The sequence below is a fragment of the Ciona intestinalis genome, chromosome 7, assembly GCF_000224145.3.
Source record: "Ciona intestinalis chromosome 7, KH, whole genome shotgun sequence".
Classification (NCBI taxonomy): Eukaryota; Metazoa; Chordata; class Ascidiacea; order Phlebobranchia; family Cionidae; genus Ciona; species Ciona intestinalis.
The window spans coordinates 5,006,564-5,033,823 of record NC_020172.2 but is presented as its reverse complement, the minus strand read 5'-3'; the positions used below and the strand labels follow the sequence as shown (position 1 = coordinate 5,033,823).

The window sequence follows — 27,260 nt, the reverse complement described above, 5'->3', positions numbered from 1 at the left end:
GTATTTCCCCACCGTACTATACATTTGTTGGTTTTATTCTTTCAGCGAATGTTTAGTTTTTCATATTTAGTAGTTTAAGACGAGATGCAAGTTATTATGTTGAGTGTTTACATAGTTATGTAGCTGAGGTCGTATGACCACTTCGTCCTTCACTACTAACTTATGGCTGTGGGCCAAGTTAAGGCAGTGAAGATAGCTCTAACGGTTGGGTTTATGCCATAAGACAAAGCCCTGGAGACTTAAGCGATTAAACAGATCTGTGATTTGAGAAATAATAAGAAAGGACAATTTAGATTTACGAAGCAAATTCTGACTCGCATAGTTTAATAGTTTGTATACGTTGTATATATTAATAAATTTGTGACAATGACAGTATTTATGTAGCTGTTATCCTAACTTACTTTGTAATCGAAATGACAAACAAGAGGTAATTAGAAATTTTAAATCGATTTATGGACTTTGTTCTCGTTATAATTATCTTTTGTAAAATGTAACCGTGCTTAATTAATGAATAAGCCTTTTTGTAGGCTGTTTGTAAATGCATGTACCGGTTAAAAAAGGGTCAATTGGTTGTTTTATTTAAATGATAAATGCGAGTACTTTTCTATCCAGTTCTAAATACGTTGTTTTGATACGGAACTCATTTTTAAGTGAATAACATGTTCGAATGTAAAAAAATTACGATTTAGTAATTATCAGCGGTTCATGCCGTTGAGACAATTTTATTAAGTTTTCTACTTAAGCGTAAGCGATTAAAATAAGTTTAAATTTGTTGTATCTTGATAGATTGGGACTTAGACTGGTGCCAGTGGGACAACTAGTCTATCTAAATGCACTTAACTTTAAAGTATGTGTAGGCAATAAAGTGGGAGATGGAGTCGTATAATTTAAATGCTGAAAGATTTATTAAGTGTTCGAACTTGTTAAGGTTTAAACCTCAATTTTGACCATAAGTAAGGACAAAGAGCTGGAATTCCAAAAACAAAGTACGTCGTGTAAAATTAAATAAAAACATAAGGTATACAGAGTGGCGTGGGAAAAGGGTTCCGTATTTATAATGTAACACAACGAAATAAAATGCCTAACTCGCCTCATATATTTCAATGACCGTGATTTTTTATACCTTTTATAGCAGCTTCCAAATAAAAAACAAGTAAGCGGTTTGGGAAAAACACTTCATTATGGTTCCAAGACGCTAAATGTTATATTTATAACTCACAGAAAGAGGAAAGCAAACTTTCTGATGATTATAAAGCATAGTACAGTTCTTAAATGGGATAGTGAAGTAATAACTTAAATCAAAAGTAAATAGAAAAACAAAAGAGATGAATTTTAAGAAAGTTATAGTGGGATGTTGGGAGATGGGACATCTTTTCATTCTATTTTTCGTCCTAATAAGTAGTTAACAAAGAACATTCAAGGGATTATAAATCCGTATCCTCACGACTCCCATAGACCGTTGTTAATCGTTTAAAACACGATCAGGATATTTGGAGATTATGTGCTAACGGTGTCCTGTCTTTCCCGTAGTACTATATGTAGCCTATAAGTTGCGGCGTCTTAGGGGTTGAGAGAGCAGTTTCAAAGTAATTAAAAAACGGGGATAGTTTTTAAGTAGTTTAACTTAACATCCCGTTTTACTCCCTACATTCGCTCGCTTTAATACCAACTACTGCCTACAAAACACCAACTGTGGACATATTGGCTTTAAGTTGTAAATACGAACTTAGTGATGGTGGTATTTATAACGCAGGAAGGGGGTATATAGGGGCACGTTTACAAGGCAGGAAGGGGTAGTTATATAGTACTGTAGGGCAAGATAGGAGACCTTTAGCATTTAATATCCAAATATAGCATTTAATATCCAAATATTCAAAAACAGTTATTTCAGCTTTTATTTCAGTTTTTAAATTACCTTTTAGTTCGAGATTAGATTTTAGAATCATGATATTTTAATGCTTTTTATTGGAAACACTTTTGTCAGTAGTAGCGTATGTCTATTACCTACTTAATACTTTTAATACATTGAGTGGGCTATGGCATGTCTATCAGTTTTATGAGTGATGCTGTAACACTTGTTTTTCTAGATTTTTGTTAAAAATAGTTTACATCAGTTCATGAAACGAAGCTTTAGTTTATATATTACCTCACATATTGCCGACACCCCGGCAGCTTAAACCCGTGGTTCCCAATCTACGGTACGCGTACCACATGCTGCGCATAAATGTCTTCCAGGTGGTACGCGAGCAACTCATACGTGTTTAACAAACAACTTGACACTGAATAATATCAAGAATTTTTGGCTCTTTTTATCTGTTTTTTTTTTCAAAATAAGTGATGCAAAAAATATGTGTTTACGAAGTGAAAAATGGTACTCGGGTAAAAAAAAGGCGGACCACTGGTTGGTTAAGAGTCATTTTGGTTTTAAAATTACGCATTTTAATTGGCGATTTTAAAGTTTCGGCTTAGAATTTGCGGTTTTAAAAAAAACGGCTTTAAATTTGCGGCTTCAACTTTTGGGGCTTTAAAAATGTGGCTTTAAATTGTCGGCCATAAATGAAAGTAAACCCCTGTTAACAGGGTGGTATTGTAACAGGATACAAAGTGGGAAATTCACAGCGCTTTAGATAACTGTGCACAGGAAAGGAAAATATGCTGCGCACTTGACACATGAACCCTGGGATCCGAACAGGTGTTGCGTCCCGGTGTGTCGTTTACGGTAAACTTCGGTTTCACTCTCGTTGTGTTTTCGTCAATTTTCGCGCCGGGGTCGATTCGCTACTGAAGTCTTTGAAGTGACCGCACGTAAACAAGGATCTACTATCAAGATGAAAGGAAAAACACCGACAATCGCTGTATCGGGCGCTATCAGCCCAAATCCAACTGACCTAAGCGCGGATTACGGTTTGATCAATTCAAGATAGAGCTGGGAGAATTAAAGCAGCTCCAATAAAAGCAATTATATAAGATTGCGGGGGTAGTATAAGCTTAATAGGGCCGCTTAAGCAAACTTCTTAGTAAAATAATTACGCAGACAATTAAAACAAAGGTTTTGCATTTACCCTTCAAAGAACAACAAAAACAAATTCATTACGTCAAGTTTATTTTCTAAAAATAAAAACGCTACAAAAGAAATTGCGTATCAGCAAAGCGAGGGACTTTTTGTTGTTCTTAATAAACTACTAAAATATATTGTGAAAACGACTAAGTTTCATAAAAACGGTAAAAAGTTCGTTGGAGGCGATGCGGTTTGGAGTTCGCTTTTATATTTTTAATGAAACCACATTGTTTTCACATATTCTTTAAAATATATACTCCGAATGCGGTAATGGGGGTAAATTAAATAAAGATATACAGAGAATTAGCAAAAAAGCGACAAATTAATTCAGTTTTAAAAGGTGTGCTGTGGAAAATTATATCGCTCAAAATTGGTAAAAACATCTGTTTTGATGTAAAATTATGGAAAACGATTGGTATAAGTTAATGGGTAATGTGATTACTGGTATGTAGCTTTGAAAGGGGAACGGAAGCGCCAGCCTGGTTGAGCTCGTGTGTAAAAGGGTTGGGCGGTTTAGCGGCCCGAGTGCCGAGGCATATCATTGTGGTGGCGGCGGTGGCTACAACGGTTATGCGGGCATAAGGTTAACTATGATCAAATGTGGTTTGACATTAGAGATGGTTTAGCATTGTAAGTGCGAGGGTGGAATATATGTTTGAGTTGCGGGTTAAGTGAAAGTTGGTTCAGGATATATTGTAAGTTTACAAACTTACAGTTACGAAGTATGTGTGGGCGATGTGGCGAGCTTGAAGTAGGTTGAGAAATTCTGCGGTGTAATTTATAAGTGGTTTGTACTTAGGTATTACTGGAAAGTCAAATTTAGCTGTCAAATTGATAAACAGTTTACGCAAAGAATAATTATTGTTTAATTGCGTTGGATATTGATAGTTTGTCACATATGTAAGTAATTTTATGTTTGTTCTGAGTTATAGATACCACAGTAGGGTTGGGAAAGACGAGACACCTTTTTATTCTATTTTCTGGTCCCATTTATGGTAGTAAACAAAGAACATTCAAAGAATTATAAAACCGTATCCTCACGACTCCCATAGACCGCTGTTAATTGTGTAAAACACGATCAGGATATTTGTATTTTAGGTGCTAAACTGCTAAAGGTGTAGAATCTTCCGCTACCCTACTAATGTATTAGATTTTTGTAGAGTAGTGAATTAAATTGGAATGCGTCAGTTCGGTTTTATTTCGTGTGAAGCAGACACAAAGGTCTCACCGACACCACTGTAACCCCCACTTAACCCAGTTTAAAAACCAAGTCCCTAAACACGTCAAGTATTTTATATAAAGCGGGCGACATAGCGGCTTCAAAGGGTGGGCCTGTAGTATACGAGTCAGGTGAACGGAAGAACTGATAGAAAGGTGACAGCGAGTGTATTTTTTCAACAGCGAGTATGTATTTTAAAAAACAATGTATATTACTGTGGGGTAAGATGGATACCTTTAGCGCATAATGTCGTATAATTCATAATCCAGTTTTTTAACAATTAACAATGCTGTTTTAGTTTAGTTTAGGTGGTAAGATGGCAACGATAAAAGATACAATGCTTTCGTTATAATGACGCTGTTTCGGACATAAACAAACCAGCGGATAGTTGAACTTATTGTACGCTGTATCTCAGTATTGCACAGAGTATAGTTATTCTTGCATTGCAGTGTATGAAGCCTAAGAAAGCGGTTGCTTAGTAAAGTATGGACTACATACATTGTATAGTAAAGTGGGAGAAGATGGGACACCTTTAGTACATAATATCCAAATATCCTGATCATGTTTTAAACAATTAACAGCAGTCTATCGGACTCGTTAGGGTATAATTTTATAATTATTTGAATGTTCTTTGTTTACTACTTAATGGGAAGATAAAATAGAGTTAGAAGGTGTTCCATCTTTCCCCGCCCTACTGTATCTTAGGCAGCTGTTTCTATATTATACCATGCAGTTTAAGACCAAGTCAGCCAAAATGTTAAGTCTAAAATCAACAGTGTGCCCCACCTGTTTAAGATTACGGTATTTTAGAATGTGCGAACTTTATCAGCGCTTTCGAATTATCGCAGGAATTTTATCTTTTTGAACTCGGTCGACTTAGGGTAGGCGTGGTATAGGTCTAGGAAAAAAGGAATTTCGTAAAATATATAAAAACTAACGTGAAAAATGTTTAAATGTAATTATATGGGTCAAGAAAGTGTACAAATGTAACTAATGATTTAAAAGGATATAACGTTATTTTTGTATCTCTTCGAGTACAAAAGCGAAGATAGGGCTAATTATTTAGCAAAGAGAAGAGAATTTAGCAGCAAAACGACAGTGGTAAAAGAAACAAATAAAAACGTGGCTACTAAACCCACAAACCAGTATAAATTAACTTAGTTATATTGAGAATAGCTTATACCAAACTCTAGCTTCGTGTACAATATTTCGCCACTTTGAAAACAATATTCCCGCTAAGATTTATCTAAACTCTAATGACCCCCGGGGAATGCGGGAAGGGTTTATGACGTCATAGAGAACGCTTCCGGCCAATTACTTGTGATTTTGAAGATACGACGCGATGTAACACGACTCTACACTTGATCATGATGTTATATCGTTACGGTTGGCTGGTTTTGGAAGAAATGTCGAGTTTAGATTGTCACGTCACACAGGAAACAAGACCCACTGTTAGCAAACAAATAAACGTAATAAAGCTTCTGTAACGTAATAAAGACCCACGTACTACACAATGCGTGCTATGTACGTGGTCAGTTCTATATTACAATCGAAGATAAACGCCATCGCCACCACGACGCTGCAGCGATCTGCAGAAGTTGTAAACCCATTATGCGTAAATGTTTTTCAACTACTTTGATGTTACCGCGATCGCTTTATTCTCTCTCTTGTTGTTGTTCTCGAATGCCGGTCCCCGCCCCTATTACATCACAAAGCGAGGGATTGTAAATTTATCGTCGATACCGCGTCCTCGCGCTGTAGCAGAACCACACGCGTGTGGCCGAAGGTAACAAGCAATTAGTCTTGTAAGCGTGTTGCTACCACCCGGTAAGTGAACCCGATTGCCGCTAGCCAGTCTTTATACATTAGGGCTGTTTAAAAGACAAAACTGGCCACAAGGTCGTCGGTAGGTTAGCGTTGGTTTGATCCTCATGATGTGTTATTACACCATATCCTAATATCTAATTGCGTGTTTATTTTGTTATGGTCGCCGTAGGGTCGAGTCTTTATTAGCTGTACATGATTCTAAGCGACATGATGTCTCTGGGATGTGAGAAGACGTCAAAGACTCATTGGTGAAAGTGGAAAACGACTTCTCAGGTTACCAGAAGTAACTCGCCGGAGAAAAGGCCAACGTGACTCAAGACTTGAATTTTACATTTGGATATTGGATTTACCGACAGCGCTAATACGGATTTTAAGATGTGTTCGAGAAAACAGCGATGTTTTGCAATTTTGCTTCTGTTTTTACACATCGGAAGCTCTAACCTTATGCTCGGAAGAGTGAGCGCCGAAGACTCGGATTCGGTAAACGGAACATTAAGAGTTGTTAATGATATTCGGGCTTTAGAGGTCCGGCCCGGCAGAACTAAAAGCGAGGTCAGCGGATATGTGTTAATGGGGAGTAAGCTGGTATTGAAAGACACGGTATACAAGGTGACGTATGGCGCACAAAATTTGCTCTTTTTCCAAAACGCTTCATTGAGCATAACGAACACAACCGGTCCGTGGGAAACATCGGACATTTCGGCAAATAATGACGATAACAGGTTGCATCGACGGGCAACAAAATCGTCGAAGAAACGACGCAAAAAGAAAAGGAAGCATCGGCGCTTTAGGAAGCCGAATACTTGGCGAAAAAGCTTTTTTACCATGAATGAGAGAATGCCAGATCCGCGGCAGTTTTTGTCGAAAAAACTGGTGGCTTTACCTTCTGTACCGTTCCCTCCCAGAGACTCTAGCGCCCTCTTGTGCCCAGTATGGCCAGTGGACCCGAGAATAATTGTAAATTGTTCTAATGGCCGGCGTGTCCGTTCCCGGTGCGCGGTACGGTGTGCTCCTGGGTTCCGAATGGCTGGTGAACATCGTAGCAACAGAAGATGCCGACCCGCAAAGCGAGGCAGACGCGGGAAGTTGGGCCGCCTATCCCCGCAGGCGCACTGGTCTGGCCGCGATGAAAATTATAAATGCGGTAAGTAAGTTTACGGTGGCGGTTGTGTGTAGATATCACTAGGGTGGTAAACCCCGGATTTTAGTAGGCTAACCCCTAATTCCAAAGTCCCACACGCGGTGTGCTTTTCCACACGGCCACCCTCATATAGAGTATCCATGCTGCTTGGGCCGTATAAATAGTAGGGCTGGGGAAGACGGAACACCTTTAGCACATAATATATCCCGATCGTGTTTTAAACAATTAACAACGGTCTATGGGAATTGTAGGTGGGTCAGATAAATACCAAAAATCAAAGATTTAGCAAATAAACGATTCGGGAAATCACGCTCCGGTAAAAACCTACATGAGGAAAAGTATTAATTAAAAGCATGGTTGCTAAACCCAACATACGGTAACTTAAATTGGGCAGAAATAAAAATACCTAATGTACGAAGTAGTTTCAAATATTGCGCAATCTATGTTTCGTAGAATGTTTGTTTAGAACTTGAGTAAGATGGTGATCGGCATTGCCGTGGGGGAAACTTTAACCAGAACTCTTGAAACAGAAAACAATCCGGCCGCCGTTGCCTAATGATCAAAGCATTATAAAATAATCCGCTTTACTATATAGCGCAAAATCATCGCCTTATTCTTGCCCTGCCCTTATTATATTTGGTAAACAATGAATTTCACACGCAGCCACGTCACGTTAAAAGCGATAACATCTAGGTCGCCCAATGACGAATAACCCAACCCTTTAAATATTATAACCCCCAACCCATTTCGTGAAGCTCAGATGAATATCGCGCAAACCGAGCGCAAAAATCGGGGTAGCAGAACGACAACAGACATAATCAATATGAAACCTCTATTATTGTTTGGCCAGCCACGTAAGACGTCCAGATGCTTCGTTTTAATTAAGTTTGCCCCGATCATGAACAGGTGTCTGGGGAAAGCAAATAAGCTTCGACCAGCTATGTCACTACGCGTAGTGTTGAGAAATACCGGTTTGAAATTTTGATAAATGATTGAATTTATTGAATGTCGGCAACGAAAATAATATGAAAGTTATGTTTAGGGCGACAATTTATGTAGTAGGGTGGGGGGAAGATGGGACCTGTTTTCGTTTTCATTTGTTGGTAAATCAAGAATATTTACAGAAATATAACCGTATATCTCCAGGGCTCTAAAAGAGTGTTGTTAATTGGTAAAAAAACATGATTGGGAAATATGAGATATGATTACGGTATTAATATTGTCCCACAAAAAGGGTATTATACATAACTACCGTAAATCGTCTGCTGTTATAATAAGTGTACACAACTTGTTCAATAAAAGCCGTGACCATTACCAATACAAACGTTTAGCTTTCTAATCCCTTATGAAAAATTAACTATTTAAACATATTTTCTGTTTTTAATACGATTTAAATTCAACACCGCGTAATGTTTCAGTTTCAGCATGCGAGGTCTTAATACCGCCACCTAACGGTACAATAAAGTGCACTCCTTCCAGCGGGAAGGCTTCGACAACACTTACGTCACAGTCGTGTCAACTGGTGTGTGATCATGGGTATGACGTCATCAACGGTGACGTCAGACATTGTCAAAGCGACGGGAGTTGGTCGGGAAGAACTGGATTATGCAGAGGTAAGAACTTTTTTACAGTTTAGAGGGATGGTCGTGGTGATTTTAACTAATTTGCGAATGTTTTTCAGCCAGAATTTTCCATGACCGGCGCACACGACATTCGTTTGTTCGTCATCAATTACTTGATTGTGGTGACGTACACAGCGTCACTACTTATACACGTCATTATGTGACGTATTTGGTGGCGGGAGATACGGTAAGTTATAACTGGCAGTGCGCATGAGGTGTATGATAGTATATGAATGCGCCATATGTGTCTGGTGTATAAGAAGACACCCATATTATAACTCGACAGTGAGCATGACGTGCATAAATACACCATGTGTGTCTGGTGTATAAGAAGACACCCATGTTATAACTCGACAGTGAGCATGCGGCCCATTGCAAATATATAACAAAACCGTATCACCCACAGAGCGCAGGGCGTATTCGTGTCTACAAATGGGACAACGGCAGTTTCTTAAACGAACCATGGCAGACAATAGAACATCCAGACCCCACAAGTGTCGTAATATTAAACCAAAATGGACAACTCTGGCTTTGGGCCGGCAACCATGAAGTTATTTATTTGTACAGGTAGCTTGTTTTGTGGTAGACGAGTTTGGGTTCGAACGCGGTACACTTTAACCCAACGCCGACATTATTTTTGCAACGTTTTATATAACTCAATAAATATTCTTTGTTTGCTATTGAATGGGACGACAAAAAATGAAAACATGTCCCATTTCACCCCTACCTACTATTTCCACGAAAACATTACGGATATTAAACAAAATCATCTTAGAATGAAAATTTACGTGGTTTTCAACCGAAAATTTGTACTTATAAAAATTGTTACCACAATTACTGCTGTAAGATATAACTGTTTTAACCTCAAAACAAGAAGACACGATTTACTGCTGAGTGAAGTTACTAATTGGTGACTGTGCGCTTTAATTATTTGATAACCAACACCTAAAACTTATGAAACGGTTAATTAAGTAATTAAACCTCGTTAATTGGGTGATTTGATGGGTATGATTCGATCGATATCACGTCACAATCACCACAGTGTGGTCATAAACCGATACATGACGTGTAAGAAAACAAAACTGAGGTTTTACATTAATTGTTACCCAGCCAAATTAGGCAAAAATGGCGACGTTGACGCGAAAACGAAAACAGCTTATCGGTCAAACGTATGTTTTTGCTACTCTGACATATAATAGGCGACAATTCCCACGAAAGCCACAAAATTAAAGCAGTAAACTCAAAGTCACAAGTTTTAGGCTGCAAATTTATTGGTTCTAATTCAAAGCTATAAATTTAACTGTTAACTCAATGCGAAAATTTAAAAGTATTAAGTTTTCTATTAGTTTTATGTTTGGAGGCCCGTGGCCTATTTAATACATTGTATTTAGTAGACCATAAGACCCCTGTAGGTCTAAGGTTCCTAGAGCGGGTAGAATAATAGACAATTACAACAATGATTTATTATTTCAGATCGAACAACGATGGGCGTTTCGTATTTTCTCACACTTCGAAAGCGATTAATATGACGTCAGAATCGGGTAGCGGTCACAGCGATTTAAACGTCATCGATTTGAAAGAAATGAATGGACAAATATATCGGTGTAAGGGACAGAACAGACCGGGAAGATCAATCGTAGTCGTGCAAAAGCTTGAAGCTATACCAGGTATTGTGGGAATGAATTTAACTTATTTATCCTCGCATGACGGGGCAACGACAGTTTTTATAACACGGGTGTTCTGTTTCATACAAACCGTGCCCGCTTAACGAGTTACCGCATGTGTTGGTTGGGTACTGAGGGGTGTTTACTACCTTATGGGACAAGAAAATAGAATAAAAAGGTGTCCTATCTTTCCCACTATACTATATAATCTGCAAAATCTTATATAACCTTAATTTTTTATCCACGCAGGGGGTAAAGAGGTTTACAAGCGAGTTATGCGACGTAAGATGAGAGACGGAGAAAAAGTGTTTCAGTGTTCGATGTTTGTTACTGACAATCGTATCGCTACTATTGTGACGTTGAATCGAGCCGACGGTCGCGGAAGAATTGTAATTGGACGCGCTAACAGGGGGCGCATGGAGTACATGGACGTTCTGAATAAAAGAGACCTCAGAAAAGTATCAGGGTCGACAAGTTTCGAAATATCAGGGGACCAGTACATTGTTGTCGCTCAGTCAGCCGCACGTGGACGCTGTTTCGTATATAAAAGACTCCGGACACAACCGGGCGATTAAAACCTATGACGTCAAAATGTGATTACCGTTATTACGTCACGATGACGTCATCAAACATGAGCATCCTCGTGTTTTGTACAGCGCCCACACGTAAGAAGCCAAACCCTCTACCTCCAATAACCAGGGACTCCTAAATTAAACATGATTGCCACACTTTTCACCTCACTTGATTAACTAAAGCCTCGTCATTGGTGATATTTTCCAGTTCAATTTTGTTGCTTTTTGTTTTTAAATTATTTTTGTACATTTTTGCGTTTTGAATGAAACATTTAAAATATTTATTGGTTGTTTTATTTGTTTAGCTCACTTGTGGTGGAAAGTTTATAGGTCTTAGTTATGGGTCCCATTCTATGTGGGTGGAGTTCTACACTCTACAGCATGGTATAACATGGGCCTAAGATTGAGAACAGAGTTGATTTATTAGTTAGTGGTCTCACACTACACGGCGCCATGGCATAGTGGTTAGCGCGCCTGAACCCATTACCTATGGGTTACATGCTCGACGCTACCATTGTGGGCGTATGTGTCTTTGGGCAAGACACTTAACGACAATTGCTCCAACCCAGTGGTCACTAATGGGTTGTCCAAATTATCTAAATAATCACCCACAAAGTAACATACATGGTAACTCGTAAGCTGGCACGAGGTGTTAAACCCGTGTTATAACGACTGCGTTTTTCGGCCATGCGAGGATAAAGTAAGTTACATTCATTCACTCATATATTCAAACACAGTTTTTTTTTAAAGATTTTAAGCTTAATTTGTCTAACTTCATAAGCAATCATTGATAAGATTTAGGTTGCAGTCGGCCCCTTCCCCTAAATAGTTACAGCCTCAGACGGCACAACTACACACAGTTTAAGAGATTTTGAGGCTGATTTTTAACCTTATAGGCAACAACTTAAACACCTTGCATAGTTGCATACAAAGGTAATAAATATTAAATATGGGCACATATGTTAAAAGGGATATCTTTTTTGTAACTGTCACCACCAACACTATCTTTCAGCATTGATGGTGCAAGTTTTAAAGACAGACCTAAGTATTAAGTTCAAGCTAAAACCAAAATCCTGAACATATCTTTCGATTTTTAATTGAAATTCAAACAGTGCACATCAAGTCATGATAATGAAGAAAACATTAAAGTTTTACTACGCTCTTTAACCCCACCTGGCGGTCGGATAAATTAAACAACATAAAGGCATGCAAAATGATATAAGAGCAAGTGGTTGTGTAGAAATATTAAATAGGTATATTATGTATGTATGTGTCTATGTGTGTATGTGTAAACATCAATACCAATGCGTGCTCAATAAGTAACAAAAAAATAGAGACCGTCAGGTTACAGATAAGTGTCGTGTGGTTGTATGATAACTATGCGATAAATGTTACATATTGTGCAACTAACTTAACACATACATTGGGAAGCTCTGTTCATTTGTATAAACACCCAACACATAGGTTAAACAAAATGTAGAACAAAAATAGGTTGCAAACACGAAAAAGCAATATGTGAATACATAGAAGATATGACTGCTTGAACATAGAGTGTATTACTACATAATGTAGAAGTATAATACAATCCATTCACTACTTACAAAAAATATTGAAATAGTAACTTATATGAGCAATATTTAATGGGTCCTAAACCTTTGGAAACGCACCCTTTGGTAAGACATACAAAACAGCACTCAGCTTTTTACTCGTGAAAAATGTTTAGTTATAGATTAAGTTGTTTCTAATTTGTATAACCCTTATGAAATGTACATGCTCTGAAAGGTTCTGATTTAGCTTAAGTTCAAAGACCTCTTGCTTAGTCGGTTGAATAACAAGGTGCTGTGTTTTCCATGCAGTACTGTTAATCAACAGTTAAATCTGACATCTCATTCCATCACATTTGTCTCTACATTTGAAGAAATCAACTTAAATAAATAACCTCAAGTCTTTAATGCAAGTTTTACTTCAATGACCTTAGAAAATCAAGCAGAGTTTTATGAAACAAAGGTGTATCATCTAGATAACATGGGTGCCCTGCTTTTGGTATCATCACAACTCTACTGTTTGGAATTGCTGACAAAACTTTGTTTTTCTCCAACGTGCCAACGTCGTTCTCACCATAGATGATCAGAGTTGAAACATTTGATTTTTTGAAATCTTGATCGGAAAATGTAGAATCCATCACGGGGGCAATTGGGACGTAACCGCTCAATTCATTAGGGTGTAATATGAAATGCGGGATGGAATATCTGCCACTCATAGATGGGCTGATAACAACAGGTTTTTCAATTCCAAGAGTCTTTATTAAACTGCTCAAAAACCCATTTCTGTCGGTTATGGGAGTTTTAGAAGATTTCCCAAGCCCAGGTAAATCAACAGCAATAGGGAAATAGTTTTGTTTCAATAAAAATTGAAGCGTTCCGATTCTTTGCCAAGTTTCTGATGAAAACGCAGCACCGTGCAGAAGCAGAACTGAAAGCAAGACTTTTCCTTTTAATTCAGGGAAAACAGCATAAACATTTGCACCCCCAACAGTGACATATTTCTCTGCAAATCCAATTCGTTTAAGTGATTCAGATCTTTGATCATCAACATTTTGTTCCTTTACAAATTCCAACACATTGGGATTCTTTCTTCCTCCCCTGCTTTTATCTTCACCAAAATATGGTTCTGACACAAAATAAATAATTGAGAATATCTGCGCACTATACTACACATATGTAACTTTTTTAATAAGCATTAGCCTACAGTTCAAACCATATATCTAGCTCGGGACTTCACTATTTATGTAGCACATGATATAAATGATATTGTTTATAATTTTAAATAATAGCCTATAGAACGAAAACCAATAAAATAAAGCCTAACTAACATATAAAACTCTTACTGGCTGATCAAATATGGTTAATACAACACAGACTAAATAAACCGGCCATGTTACAACATCCAACCATTTAGAACAGCATGTAATGTTTATCTAGTTTGTATATAATACAGCTCCATTTAGGCATAATGCATTGCATACTCCGAGCTTGGTTTTAGACTTTTACAAAACAAGAGTTGGCACCGATTAAAAAAAAAAACAGTCCAAAAAATCCTTTATATGAATTATTAGCTTTACACAACTTAGTTCACAGCAAAACAACATGTTGGTCGTTTATTATTAGTGTTAACAAACCCACACCAATCATATATTAAAAGTTAAAGCTAGATGGAGCAATAATAATAGTTAATACAAGCCTTTATATAAGGAGTTATAGAAAAAAAACTTGTATTGCATATAATCTAATTCCTACACCTATTTACTTTTAACATGGTATCTTTTTAGTTTGCAAGCAAAAATAGTGCATTTAAGATGAACGGAACACAAAATATAACAGGGTAATTAGTTCGGCAAATTCGTAATTAAAAGTCAATAATATAATTCTGTATCCCTATTTTTCGTGTAAAAAGATACGTTACTATATATACATGATCAGCTAATACACACAACATACCTCTTTCTTCTGTGTTCCAATCTGGATAGAACGAAATAATCAGAAACAAACTTGCCACGAAGAGAATAGCAGCGATAAATATCAATCGGCGAGTCATTTTATCAAAACAAACACACGCGATTAAATGTTTTGAAACTTTAACAGTAAGGGGTTAGGGTGTTTATGTGTCAATCTGAAACACTGACAAGTGACAGTTGATTAGTTCTAAGTAAACTTACCTTTAAACCTCTAAGTATAAATCTTTAGATACATTTAAAAATAATACATATCACTTGAAATAAATCAACTAATCTGTAATTTACATATCATTGTTTTAATGCTATTGTAACTCTCTGACTGTGACAGAATTAACTTCTTAGCAAGTTTAATTACTATATAATAGCTATTTATATTTATATCTTTTATACACTCACCCTTACCAAAGCTTTGCAGTTATTTTGTAATATTCTTGCAGTTATTTTGTTTTCTATCTTTTACACCATAAACACTTTTACACATTCTCTTGGATACTGTGACTGTTAAAAAAGCACACAAATTATTTTTTTTCACCCACTTTAATGCATTTCATCCACGAATATTTTGTACCCTGATAAGTATTTGGTGCAACATGTGTAGGTTAAGACGGGGACAAATTTTGAAACTTTTCAAACACTAAAATTTACACAAAAGGCAAAGTAGAAGTGAAATTTTGATTAACGAACATTGGCCAGAAGTTTAAAAAACAACACAAAAATGCTTTAAAATAAAACTGGTTTTGCCGATTTGTAAAAAAAAGCCTAGTAGCTTGTACAGGAATTTTGTAAGGCAACAAAAACACACATAGTTAAGATTATTGAAACAAAATTAGAAAACATGTTGAAATTGCAACACTATTGGAGGTATGAAAAACTAGTGCATTCAAAATTGCTGTATCTTCAACATGCTTATAATTGGTACAACACAGGATTAAGCCACTACACTATGGTTATAAGGGTGCTTGATATAATTATGCTATTTACAGAAACTTTAATAGTCAAACTTTTGCTTTTTTAAAATTTCGTCTTTATGTATGCCCAATAAAAAAGGTAATTTAAAAATTATTTTGGTTATTTACTTAAAAAATAAAAGGATTTGTCGGAACAGAAATACAAATTTAATTAGTTACAATTCACAGAAATAGGTCTACCAATTTTGCAGCACAACTTAACATTACAAAAGATTTGGTAAAAACAGAATCAAAATGTTTAAAACAATTATGCTAAATTTGGAAATTCTTGAATATCACATACTGATTATATGTTCTTATACTATTTTTTGTTAACTTTTTAGGTATTCTATACTTAAAAATTTCAGGTACAACAATAATATCATAATTTGCTTGGTAGGAAAAGAATTGAAATGTTGTAAAGGAAGTATGCTGAATTTGGAAGTTCTTGTATATTATATACTGATTAAAGATTCCTATGTTACTTTTTTAACTTTTTAGGTATTCTACTTTCAGGTACAACATTAATACAATAACTTAACATTATAAATTGTTTGGGAGAAACAGAATTGAAATGTTGTGAAATAATATTTGGAAATTCTTGCTGAATTCGGATATTCTTGAATATTATATACTGATTAAAGATTCATGTACTATTTTTAACTTTTTAGTATCTATTATCCAATAAACCATTTTTTGAGGTAAAAGAATTAATACCTATTTTAAAAATTCAAGACAAGATTCATTTAATTTTTCGGCACAGGTTGCTCCATTTCTTTCCACATGATTTTCACAAACACATCCTTTCCTTTGATCATTTTTGCCATGAAATCTCCCATCACGCTGTTGCCGCGGACGCAAACACCACCGTCACGCCCAATTGGGATTGCCATCATAAAGGCATCTAAAATTTGAATTTAAAATATGAAAACATGACATAACATTAAGACACATTAATTCAACTCATTTTAAATGTAAAAGGATTTTTTGGCTAAAACATGTATGGAATTTGAATAAAAACATGAAAACATTACATAACAAACCTTAACACAAATAAACTAATTTAAAAAGTTAAAGTTCACCCAAGATAAAATGTGTGTGGAAGCTTATAAGTAATTCATACTTTGTTTAAATACCGTTAATATTTTGTTCATACACCATTTATGGAATTCAAGACATACAACAAGTGTTCTAGGTCATACACCTTATACCTACTCAGTGGCACAGCCAGAAAAAAAAAGTAATGGGGGGGGGTTTAAAAGAGGGGGGGGGGGTCGCGAACCCGTGTCACTGTACCTACTTTTAAAATTCCGTAATTCCCCTCATCTAACTTTGTAAGTAAATGTTCTGACAACCGTAATAAATACCTGGTTTGTAAGGGGTTAGTGGTTTTCCTTTTCCAATGTTGATCAGATTTTCATAAGTATGACTTCCTTGTGCTTGAGCCTCCAAAGCAAGCTTAACAACCTGTAAGTATAAATATATATCAACTTGAAATACCCACCGTTTCATTTATTTAAATTAGTGTGTTCTGCTACTATTGCTGTCAAATTTCAGGTTTAATATTTTATTTATAAACTAATCTTTGGCCACAAAATAAACAAATTTTATTCCAAGCAAACTAAAGTCTCCTTACAAACAAGTAAAAGTAATATTTTATTCTTATATTCAAAGAAATAAATACAAATTATGTTCTTACATCGAAATCATTTGCATCTCCAATAGCAAAGACATCGTTAACACCTTCTACTTGCAAATATTCGTTCACCTTTAGTTGACCTTTCTGGTTCATTGACTTTGCTGAAAATTTAAAAGAATTAATATTATTTCTATGAGAGAAAAGAACAATTTAAAAATTTTAATTTAATAAGTTTAAAAGGTAACCAAAATTAAAACTTATATCAAGTTTTTGCGTATATATTTTTCGAACACGCTAATTTGGCCTTAAAGTGAAGGTAAGCCTAATTACAAACAAGCTAACAAAATGTATATTTCTTTTTGAGGTGGCAATTTTATTTTATTATTATTCTACAACTATAAATCTGAGGTCCAAAACTAAACTGTTCACTCTTTGTATAACACAACATGCATAATATTAAACCATTGTTGCCCAATACCAATGTTTGCTTAAATATTTGAGTTTGGTTGGTTGCTTAACCAAGGATAATGGACAGTAAGATAAGCCAGAGTTAAACATGAATTAAAATAGGTTGAAAAATGTGGTCAATAATCTTGTTATATGGGTATGCACAAAAAAAGGGTTCATATTTCACTGTGCTTTATCAAAGTTTGCATTAAAGTATATGTGCCGCAATGCCCGCAAATACTCACCGTGACATTTTAGGAGAGTGTGCTGACACCAGAAATTTGTCGGTAACTAATGCCCAATAACATGCGTTTTTTATTTCAATAACATTTGAACAGCATACACTAAAGCCTTATTCACACAAGACATATTTGACCTTGCATTATTATGAATATGATATATCTCATATGTGATATAATATGACATAGGGCTTTCTCATATATGATACATCTCACTCACACAATGATGGAGAAGTAGCATAAGCATCCGTAATATTGGATGATCCAAAACATGGGATCACAAGATCAGCATCGAGTTTCTTCCCGGAGGATAATTCAACCTCCAGTCCTTCAGATGTTTTGTTGACGGGAAGATTGCCCAGGTTGGTCACCTTTTCACCTGGAAAAGAAATCATGTTAGTAAAATGGATGATACAGTAAGGTGGGGGAAGATGGGACACATTTAGTGCCAGAATATCTAAATATCCTGATTGTGTTTTATACAATTAACAACGGTCTTTGGAAGTCGCAAGGATACGGAATTATACTTTAATTTTCTTTGTTTACTACCAAATGTGACTAGTAAATAGAATAATAAGGTGTCCCATCTTCCCCCACCCTACTATACAATGGAATGAACTATGGGGGAAGGGGTTAGTGCATTTGTCTGTGTAGCCAGATTATCATGTTGACGCTTTACGCTGCTACCATTGTTGGCGTATGTGTCCTTGGTTGGGCAAGACACGCCGTCATGTAAGGATAAATATGTTGCATTCAAGCAACCACACGCATTTGCACAATCAATCCTCACCCAACACTCGCTCAATTTTTTTTTCATCCAGTTTGTCTTTTATCATATCTTGAGCTTTTTGTGAAAGCTTTGGACTGATCAAAACATCGGAGTTGTGGACCACAGTCACCTACAAATATCATTGATAAGATTACATATGCTAACCAGTAGCTACTTATCCTTATAACCATGAGCTATTTTTGGTCTCTGTTTTTTGTTTTGATATTATGTAAGGATTCTTTACCCGTACCAATAACTTATATAGTTAAAATTATTGCTGTGGTTTTATCCACAAAGTTGCTAAACCTACAATGTGAGCAATGGTTTATATAAAAATATAAGTTAAAATCAATGGTTGTCACTTGTCAGTTGTCACCCTCATGCTCATTGACGTGACTATACGCTATACCATAACCAGATCTTCATTATTGTAAAATGTAAATATGTGCAAATTATTCTAAAATCAACATGGATTTCTCAGTCATGCAAAGAATTAAATTAACACGACTATAACCAGACATTAATTATTGTTAACTCCACACTGGTTGAAACCTTTTTAGTCCCAGGGTAGTCTCCAACAATTTCTCCAGCCATCTCCACCCCCACAGCGCCCCCGCCCACGATCACGATGTTCGACGCAGATTTCACCTCCGTGGCTAAATTCTCATAGAGATCTTGTAACTGCTTGGTGGATAAGTCATGCCGGCATTTACCAGGAAATGGTCCCGTAGTCCCAGTTGCGATGACAAGTTGGGTATATGGGATCGGAGCCTGTGATTCGGAAACTTAACAGTTAAAAAAACTTGGAATAAAACTACACAGGGTAAAATACTTAATAACAGTGTGGACGGGGGCATGTAAATTCCCAAACTCTTTTTTTAACATGACAAAAAACAATTTAAAGTTTAAAACAATGTAATGAAATAAACAACATTTGTTTGCAAACTGTAAAACATTAGTCATAAATGCATTTTGAAGATTATTTCCAAGTAAATAAGAGGACGTACCATTCTGCTGTCAATTGTCACATTCTTGTTATCAGTGTCGATTGACGTAACCCTCCCCTGCACAAAGTGTTCACCAAATATTGGTTTGTACGGAATGAAAGTTTTATTTGCGAACCCAGACTCAACTGCAGCTCTGTTAACAAATTGAACAATTTAGTACAGAATGTAAAAAACATATTTTTGATGCAAGCGATTTTTCATTCCTTTTTACTGGAAATTAATTTTATTTTAAATACTAAACTGGCAATAATCAGTGGACCCCAACAATTATGAATTCATTATACTTGTATTTTCAACCTTTTTTTTTCTAAGTACGAATGTAAGTACTCGCACTTGTTTTTGACTTGTCTGTCTTTCAACAACACAAATATTCACTCACCTTAATGCTGCCATGTTATGATGCATAGAACCTTTAGGATCAATCAGTGTGAAATTACCACGCCCCTTAAGGTTCTTAGCCACTCGTATCCCTCCATACCCTCCACCCACTATCACTATCTGCTGGTCGGGTGATAATACTTTGCTGGAGAAGAATAATTTGTTAAACTTGATTGAACTAAAGAGGTGCCCAGATGCTATTCGTTAGTAAATGCATTATAAGCAAATTAAGTATAGAAGTCTGTACAAACGTTAATGTCCCTTTTTACTAGTGATTAATCTAATAAAAGGTTGGCATTTGTAAGATTTGTTGTTTCATATTGGTTAGCACAAATAACACTTCAGTCCCTTTAATTAGTGTATGTCCGCTATGTCCACTATGTATTGAATAGTGCGGACATAGCGAACTGGACTAATTAAAGGGACCTATAACACTTCAGTTAATTTATGGAACTGTCAAGTTATGAAAGAAAAATATTAAATGTATAAGAAAAATGACTTTAAAAATCAATTTGTTTTAATTCATGATGTAGTAAAAGCTAAATAACTCATGCAAAGTTAAATGGAAAGCAAAGTATTTAATCAATTTACCTGCGGTCGGCAAAATATTTGTAGCCATAAACCACGGCTCCACCAGCCAACGCATAACCTAAATACTTTGACATTTTGTATCTACGAAGATAACTGTAAAAAATGAACAACAATCAGTTATAAGAAAAAGTGAAAATAAACAATAATAATATGTTTGCAGCATTTGAAAGGAGAGATCATATACTTAATAGTAAAAGTTTATGGAAAACATGACATTGAGAAAATTTTTTAAACATTTTACACGTCACATTAATAATGAAAAACACAGTTCATAAAATATGCGAACATTTTTATGTAGTTTTTTTGCATTTCCACAGTTTTCCATAAGTTACACCAAATTCAAATGGTTTTGGCACATTTACAGTTATTTCTTGTCCTTTATCGATCTTATTTTCTTATCTTCCACAAACAACACTTTAGCTTGAACAGCTTTATCGTATCGAAGTAAAACAGCTTTCGGTCCAACTCTTGGACGAATCCAGTTGATTGAGTTATTGGTGCCAGCCATAGAAACACATCTGACAAGAATTCTTGCCGATTTCTTGTTGAACAACGCCCTATTTAAATGCATACCGATATTATAAATGATGTAAGCGATGTACACGTTATTCTACGGTGATCAATAATGGCGTAATGTTTTTGTTAAATAAGATCTCTATTGTGATCGCAAAAAAGAATGCTCTATAAAGGGAGAACCCCCTTTATAAGCTATTGTTTTTTCACATGAGCTAATATATTTTTTACAAATTTAGGTAAATAAACGTTATATACGTTTGGTTTATAGACATACTTTTTTTATTTTGAATTACAGCACATTATTTTTGTTGAACTAAAAAGAACTTTTACTTGCGTGCCCAATTCATAAAATCACGTAGATACAACTTCCCTGAACGGCAACACCGCAGTTTTCACCTGAGGTCAGAGGTCATGCGTAAAACGAATTTACACCGGTTGATATTTTATGGATTATGTTGCATTTCCACCTATAAAAAAACGCAATAAGTACTATAATGTGTTGGCTATAAGACTACAGTATTAACCTGCCGTCGACCGACTTAAAAATTTCGCAAATATGTTTACATTATTTTTTTAACACATGTTTCTGTAGTTTAAAAGATTGCTTATATTCTAAAAAGCATTATTAACTACAGGTGCTGGCATACAATGCGCTAGTTTTGGCGCTTTTTTTGGGTTCAACAATCGATATGTCGTTACTTCGTTGTGTTTTATCATCATCACGTCCCCTATCCATGAGGTTGGTTGGCTTAAAACCCATACCACGAAGTGATGGGGTAAAGATGATCGTGAGATGGGGATCAGGAGGACCCAGGATGTTGAGATACAGGATGATTCTTGGATCGCAACACGAGTACTTCAAGAAACTAGTGGTAAATATGGAAGGGTGGTGTAGTTAGTTTATTAACCAATTTACTTTTCTAAAACTGGTTTTGCGTATAGATAATGGATCATTACAATAATATTAAATAGCCGGACCTGCAAAGTTAAACATGGATTAAAAATGCTCTACTAGACTCTACATCCAAGTAGAATGAAATGTTATGATTATTCTGATATATAACCTTACATTTCTAATCATTTAGTTTCAATACTTCCTGATCGGAGCGATTCCAGCAGCTGCAATAATTCTCTACAGCAACTTATTTGTGGGTGATGCTGTTCTATGTGACCATGACCCTGAGTTATATGAACCAGAGGAATATGAATACTATAAAGTAGGAATAGCAATAATTTATTCTTGCCCCGGGGCAACTCATGAATTATAACAAGACTTACACGAGCATGGACTAAATATAGACCGTGCCCATGTTCCTATTATAGTAATATAATTTAATTATCTGGTTAAATTATTTATGTTATGTCCTGTTGGCTGCCCCTCTATTTTTAAAGCTGTTAAAACTTTTTCTCATTGGTGTATACTTTATAGTCAAAGTCCTACAATGGCACGGGTTATGGACTATGGGTTTTCAGACTTTCAAAAGTAACACATTTCTGTGTAATAGTCTTTTCTTATGTATTACATATTACTTCCAGCACCCAATATCAAGATTCCTTGCCAAGTATGTGATGGAAAATCCCAAGATTAGTTATTACAAAGAGATCTACATCATTGAACGTAACCAAAGAATAGAAAGACAGCGGTATTTACTGTTTCCACCTTTATACATGGATTTAAATACCTTTTTTTGACAACCCAAATGTCAAACATACGTAATAGAACCAATTTAAGCTATTAGCCTATTTACTGTAACAGTCAAAATGCCGATAACCTATTATAGTAAATGCAGACATAAACAATGAAGTTGATAAAACTGATAATCCAATATTTACAATAGTCAAAATGCATTGTAAACCAGTGTAATATGCCTCAATTTCTGGCCGCAACCTAGAAGATAGAATGAATAAATGTGGCTAATTTATCCTCGCGTGGCAGGAAATCGACAGTTTTATAATACGGGCGTTCTATTTCAAACAAATTTATAACAAGTAACACCCACTAACCTGTTCATAGGAGACTTATCAACCAAGTGGAAACCCTGCAAGCACTTGAAGGCATGGGAGCTTTCCCTCTCCACAAGGATCCTTCTTTACCCAGGTTTATGGTTGATGATTTGGACGACTTCGCTGAAGCTCACAACTTCAAAGATAATCCCGATAAAAAGTTTTAAGTTTCATCTGACATTTGAATAAATTATGTTTTCTTGATTTGGAGTGGTTCGATGGAAAGGAATACAAAATGTAAGGCAGACATAAATTAGGTTCACCTGATGAAGTGTCTGCAATCAGTGCTGAAAACTTCCCGCAAAAACCACACAACTCTTCAGTGGGCCAAGCCCACAAGGTGTATAAAAAACACCTGTGTTATTATAACGACTGTTATTGCCCTATGTGAGGATCAGTAAGTTGTAACATTTGTGACCTCAACAAATGAACTAAAAGCACTGTAGCTTTTGGTAAATGGGCCAAATCTGACCTAAATCCCAGGTCCTTGAGAGCCTCACCCATACAGAATAGAAGCATAATGGACAAAAAAACAACTGATTCTGCCACAAAGGTATATAATATTAAAATATAGTTTTTATTATAAAACTTAAAGCACAGTGGTGTATAATCTAAAAAGCACTGGCATACTTGCTTAAACTAAAAGCAACCAACTAATTGAATACTTTAATAATCTTCTTTCTCTTCTATATACAAAACAGTTCTATTTTGAATCCCAAGTTCATGTAGTGATTTTGAATATTGTGTTATGATCTTTTTCGGTATACTGTCCATTCTACATATATCACACACTGACATTTGTAGCACAGGATATTGGATTTGTGCATAAGCCAACACTTCATGGATGTTGTTAGATGGGCGGAAGTACCTTTGCACACGTGTGCCATCGGGAAGTTTTAGAGCAAGAAGTAAACGATCTTCATTTGCGGATGGTTCTTTAGGAGGTTTTGGTTTTGGAGGACGTTTTACAACTTGTTTACTCGAATGAGAGAACACGGATTGCGTTGGATAAACCTTTTTCCTTTTATTGTCGACACTTGTGTTCACGACTGCAGCACGTTTCGTTGTTGTGAGCGGCGATTTCGGATTCGCCTGTCTCTGCAGTGCGCTGTCGAGCAGAAGTTGCTGTGCTTGCTCTGTTAACCAATCGACATCATTGTCTTGGGGGGAATTCCCCTCACCCCTATCTACAGGGGGGGTTGGGGTAATCCCCGGCAGGATCCGGTATTTTGAAAGTGATGAAGGGGGGCGTGTAATGTCCGGGAATTGAGGGGACGGTGTCAATTTCTCAGCTATAATTTATTGTAATATTAGAAACTGTCTGTTTCTCGCAAGAAATACAAAAATTTTTCGGTAAATTTCCAATACTTATTATTTATCAATCATATACAAAAATTTATCAATAAAATACACACACATACAACTAACCTAAATCAATGAATAGCAATAATACACCACAACATACACACACAAAACTCACCATTGCTTATTCTTTTTGTTATTATGCTGTTCCTATCATGTGTTTCAGTTGCATTGGGAACATGGTGTTGATTGGTTCGTTGTGTCCTCGATATGCTGTGGTATAATTAAAAAGTAATAATTAAACGTCATTAGACAGAGTAAAAATAGTAAGACAACTGAACTGGAAAAACAACACAATTATAAACCATTCGAATTAAACTAAAATATTTTTGGCACACAAAATGCCGGAAGATTAATTTTTAATAAGCTGGAAAATCAGTTTCTAAACGTCAGTTAAACCCAATCAGCACTGTGTAAATCAGGAATCATTTAAACTTACTTAGTGCTTGTACTTGCTTCATTACTTCTTGTTGTTGAAAATCTTGTCGGTCGTGTTTTACCTTTCGCTGACTTGGGCCTAACAGGTCTATGCATCACAGGTTCAAACAAAATCTAACGGGATTAACTTATGGGTTAGCATGAAATTGGTGAACTTATTACTACACGCACTTTGCAATATGGATTAGTAACAATTAAACTAAACCCCCAAAAAACTTAAAAGCACAGAATATTTTAAATTACAAAATGTCAAATTATTGTTCGTTATTAGCGGCACCAACAAATTTTTGAAAGTCTTGTCGAAATCTTTCTCTTAGCCGAAATCTTTCCGCTTCAATCTCCGTTCGATTTCGTTCAAACTCTTCTATTTCTTCTTGTGTTAGTTCCGGAGGGCTTTCATTATCGGAAGTCCCATTTTGTGAACATTCACAACTTTCGTCATCTTCCAGCATATCCAACAAGCATGAATGGAATGTTGCAAGTGATTCTCCACTCCCATGCTCTGCACATTTCTTCACGACATTCCCGTGCTCTACTCTACAAACTTCTTCACTAACTGCAACACAATCACTTGGTTTATTCTCTTTTTTCTTCTTCTGCCTTTTCCTCTTCATTCTCTTCTTTTCAAGCTTGCTTTCTTTCACTTTCTCCTCCATCTCCAGTTCTTCACACAGAGCTTCCATACGTCCGATACCGATCTTATCTTGCACAGCCATTTCAAAGTTCTGCCAACATGCTTCAATACCAAGGTAAAACAAAGTAAGCCATGTCTGCTCATGTGTTAACTTCTGATGCCACAGTCTATGCAACCTCTGATGCAGATATAGAGCAATACAGGTACAAACTTCTTCTTGTGCTATATCCGTGGTCTTAGCGTGCCTTTCTTTCCTTCCACCTTCCATTTCAGCGTTGGCTTGCATCAACATATGCACAATATATGAACGATCACAACACACATGAATATGCTTGCTTTCAGTTGATGAATCATCACTAGTAGTCGTTGCATTGCAGGTTTTTAAACCTTGATAAATAGCAGAGGAGAACCCGGGTTCCTTTCTATAATCCACCTCGCCAGTTAGAATTTGAAACGCTCTGTGAACCTTTGCTTTACATTCAGTGCAGAAACGATGCTTCTTCAAGTATTGGTTCATAGTTTCAATGAATCCCGCACAATCTATCATCGTAATTTCTTCCCGGCATTCTTGGCACATCTGGTCCCAAACATCAATTACTGAACAATTGCACCACTTTGGTAGGTTAGGTTTGTTTTCAATCGAAAAATCAGTCGACTTCTGCAGCTTTAATGAATGGAATAAACATCTTTTATTCTTCTTTCGTAAACTTTCCAAAAATAATTTCAGTTTTGGTCGCACACAGTGGAATAAATGATATAGCTTTTTCGGATTGTTCTTGAACGAGGGCGAAATATCCAACCAACCACTCGATGTCACTCTAATCGACTCGTAAACAGAGTTGTCGCTTTTTTGAACCTGTTGAAACAAATTTTCGACCGCTCGTCTGCAACCTACACAAGACACAAGCTGAGGTAGAGACACAAATAAATCTCGTTCGTTGATGCCGCATGACTCGTTAAGTTGCGTGACATCTAATGAATTATATTTCCTGAGAAACTCGTTGTATTCTCGCTTGGACGAATGAACAGCTGACCACTTCTTTGACACTTGGTCCTCAAACTGCACGACCATCATGAGTGTCTCATCCACATACAGGGGGAGTTGCATTGGTGCCAACACATCACATTCATCCTTGTTATAAACCCCAACCAACCTGGCTTTATCAAACCCAAAAGTTTCAACCTGGCTCATGTTGTATTTTAAGCTACAAACATTATATGGTCAACCTAAAACAACAGGTAACAAACATTGTAAGACAAACATATATGAACTTTAATTAGAATAATTTCCATCATATCAGTAAAATCATGATTCCATACTATAATCAAACACACAGTCAAGATTGAGAAAAACTGAGTATTTACAACATTTCATAAGTAAGGCAACTAATCGGAACACGCGTCGACGCGTGGGACACGGCGGATATCCGGCGCATATTGTATCGCGCATTTATTAAAAGAAATTTAAAAGTAATATTTTAACTAAGTAATCTAAATATAACGGCACATATGTCCGCGGTTACGTCTGTGCACCTATTTATATCATCGTAGATTCGTAGACATAAAACCGCTGCATCAGCGCGTGGTGAAACAGCTGTTATGTAAAATGTAACTAATGCAATTATTATTATTTAAACTTTACAAAAAGAAAAACATCTTAAGTACCAACGGT

The 27,260-nt window shown here is 36.1% G+C and overlaps 6 protein-coding genes and 1 long non-coding RNA gene across 7 annotated transcripts; 2 read left to right on the top strand and 5 right to left on the bottom strand.

Moving 5' to 3' along the window:
• Positions 1 to 4,429: 4,429 nt before the first annotated feature.
• LOC113474343 lies at positions 4,430 to 6,252 on the bottom strand. Its single transcript, XR_003396005.1, has 2 exons — positions 5,064 to 6,252; positions 4,430 to 4,736 (listed from the first exon to the last, which is right to left on the bottom strand). It is a non-coding gene; the product is annotated as an uncharacterized LOC113474343 (long non-coding RNA).
• A 21-nt stretch (positions 6,253 to 6,273) lies between these two features.
• On the top strand, positions 6,274 to 11,387 carry LOC100179199. Its single transcript, XM_026834964.1, has 6 exons — positions 6,274 to 7,248; positions 8,664 to 8,858; positions 8,927 to 9,054; positions 9,274 to 9,434; positions 10,341 to 10,534; positions 10,781 to 11,387. Exons 1-6 carry the CDS (start codon positions 6,480 to 6,482, stop codon positions 11,104 to 11,106), a joined length of 1,773 nt encoding a protein of 590 aa, XP_026690765.1. The 5' UTR covers positions 6,274 to 6,479; the 3' UTR covers positions 11,107 to 11,387.
• A 790-nt stretch (positions 11,388 to 12,177) lies between these two features.
• LOC100176112 (protein ABHD14B) lies at positions 12,178 to 14,775 on the bottom strand. Its single transcript, XM_002128827.4, has 2 exons — positions 14,601 to 14,775; positions 12,178 to 13,773 (listed from the first exon to the last, which is right to left on the bottom strand). The coding sequence occupies exons 1-2, from the start codon at positions 14,695 to 14,697 to the stop codon at positions 13,064 to 13,066; spliced, it is 807 nt and encodes a 268-aa protein (XP_002128863.1). The 5' UTR covers positions 14,698 to 14,775; the 3' UTR covers positions 12,178 to 13,063.
• A 363-nt stretch (positions 14,776 to 15,138) lies between these two features.
• LOC100186319 (apoptosis-inducing factor 2) lies at positions 15,139 to 21,277 on the bottom strand. The gene is made up of 9 exons (XM_002122995.5): positions 20,635 to 21,277; positions 20,045 to 20,188; positions 19,666 to 19,798; positions 19,211 to 19,429; positions 18,680 to 18,788; positions 18,110 to 18,268; positions 17,264 to 17,364; positions 16,932 to 17,031; positions 15,139 to 16,468 (listed from the first exon to the last, which is right to left on the bottom strand). The coding sequence occupies exons 1-9, from the start codon at positions 20,706 to 20,708 to the stop codon at positions 16,311 to 16,313; spliced, it is 1,197 nt and encodes a 398-aa protein (XP_002123031.2). The 5' UTR covers positions 20,709 to 21,277; the 3' UTR covers positions 15,139 to 16,310.
• A 480-nt stretch (positions 21,278 to 21,757) lies between these two features.
• On the top strand, positions 21,758 to 23,358 carry LOC100176872 (NADH dehydrogenase [ubiquinone] 1 beta subcomplex subunit 5, mitochondrial). Its single transcript, XM_002128611.3, has 4 exons — positions 21,758 to 22,022; positions 22,236 to 22,367; positions 22,687 to 22,793; positions 23,165 to 23,358. Exons 1-4 carry the CDS (start codon positions 21,840 to 21,842, stop codon positions 23,319 to 23,321), a joined length of 579 nt encoding a protein of 192 aa, XP_002128647.1. The 5' UTR covers positions 21,758 to 21,839; the 3' UTR covers positions 23,322 to 23,358.
• Positions 23,359 to 23,710: 352 nt separating this feature from the next.
• Positions 23,711 to 25,114, bottom strand: LOC100183946 (UBX domain-containing protein 10-like). Its single transcript, XM_002128975.3, has 3 exons — positions 24,956 to 25,114; positions 24,635 to 24,729; positions 23,711 to 24,446 (listed from the first exon to the last, which is right to left on the bottom strand). The coding sequence occupies exons 1-3, from the start codon at positions 25,048 to 25,050 to the stop codon at positions 23,821 to 23,823; spliced, it is 816 nt and encodes a 271-aa protein (XP_002129011.1). The 5' UTR covers positions 25,051 to 25,114; the 3' UTR covers positions 23,711 to 23,820.
• LOC100187092 (gametogenetin-binding protein 2) lies at positions 25,068 to 26,818 on the bottom strand. Its single transcript, XM_026835071.1, has one exon. The coding sequence runs from the start codon at positions 26,778 to 26,780 to the stop codon at positions 25,209 to 25,211; it is 1,572 nt and encodes a 523-aa protein (XP_026690872.1). The 5' UTR covers positions 26,781 to 26,818; the 3' UTR covers positions 25,068 to 25,208.
• Between the last annotated feature and the right edge of the window lie 442 nt (positions 26,819 to 27,260).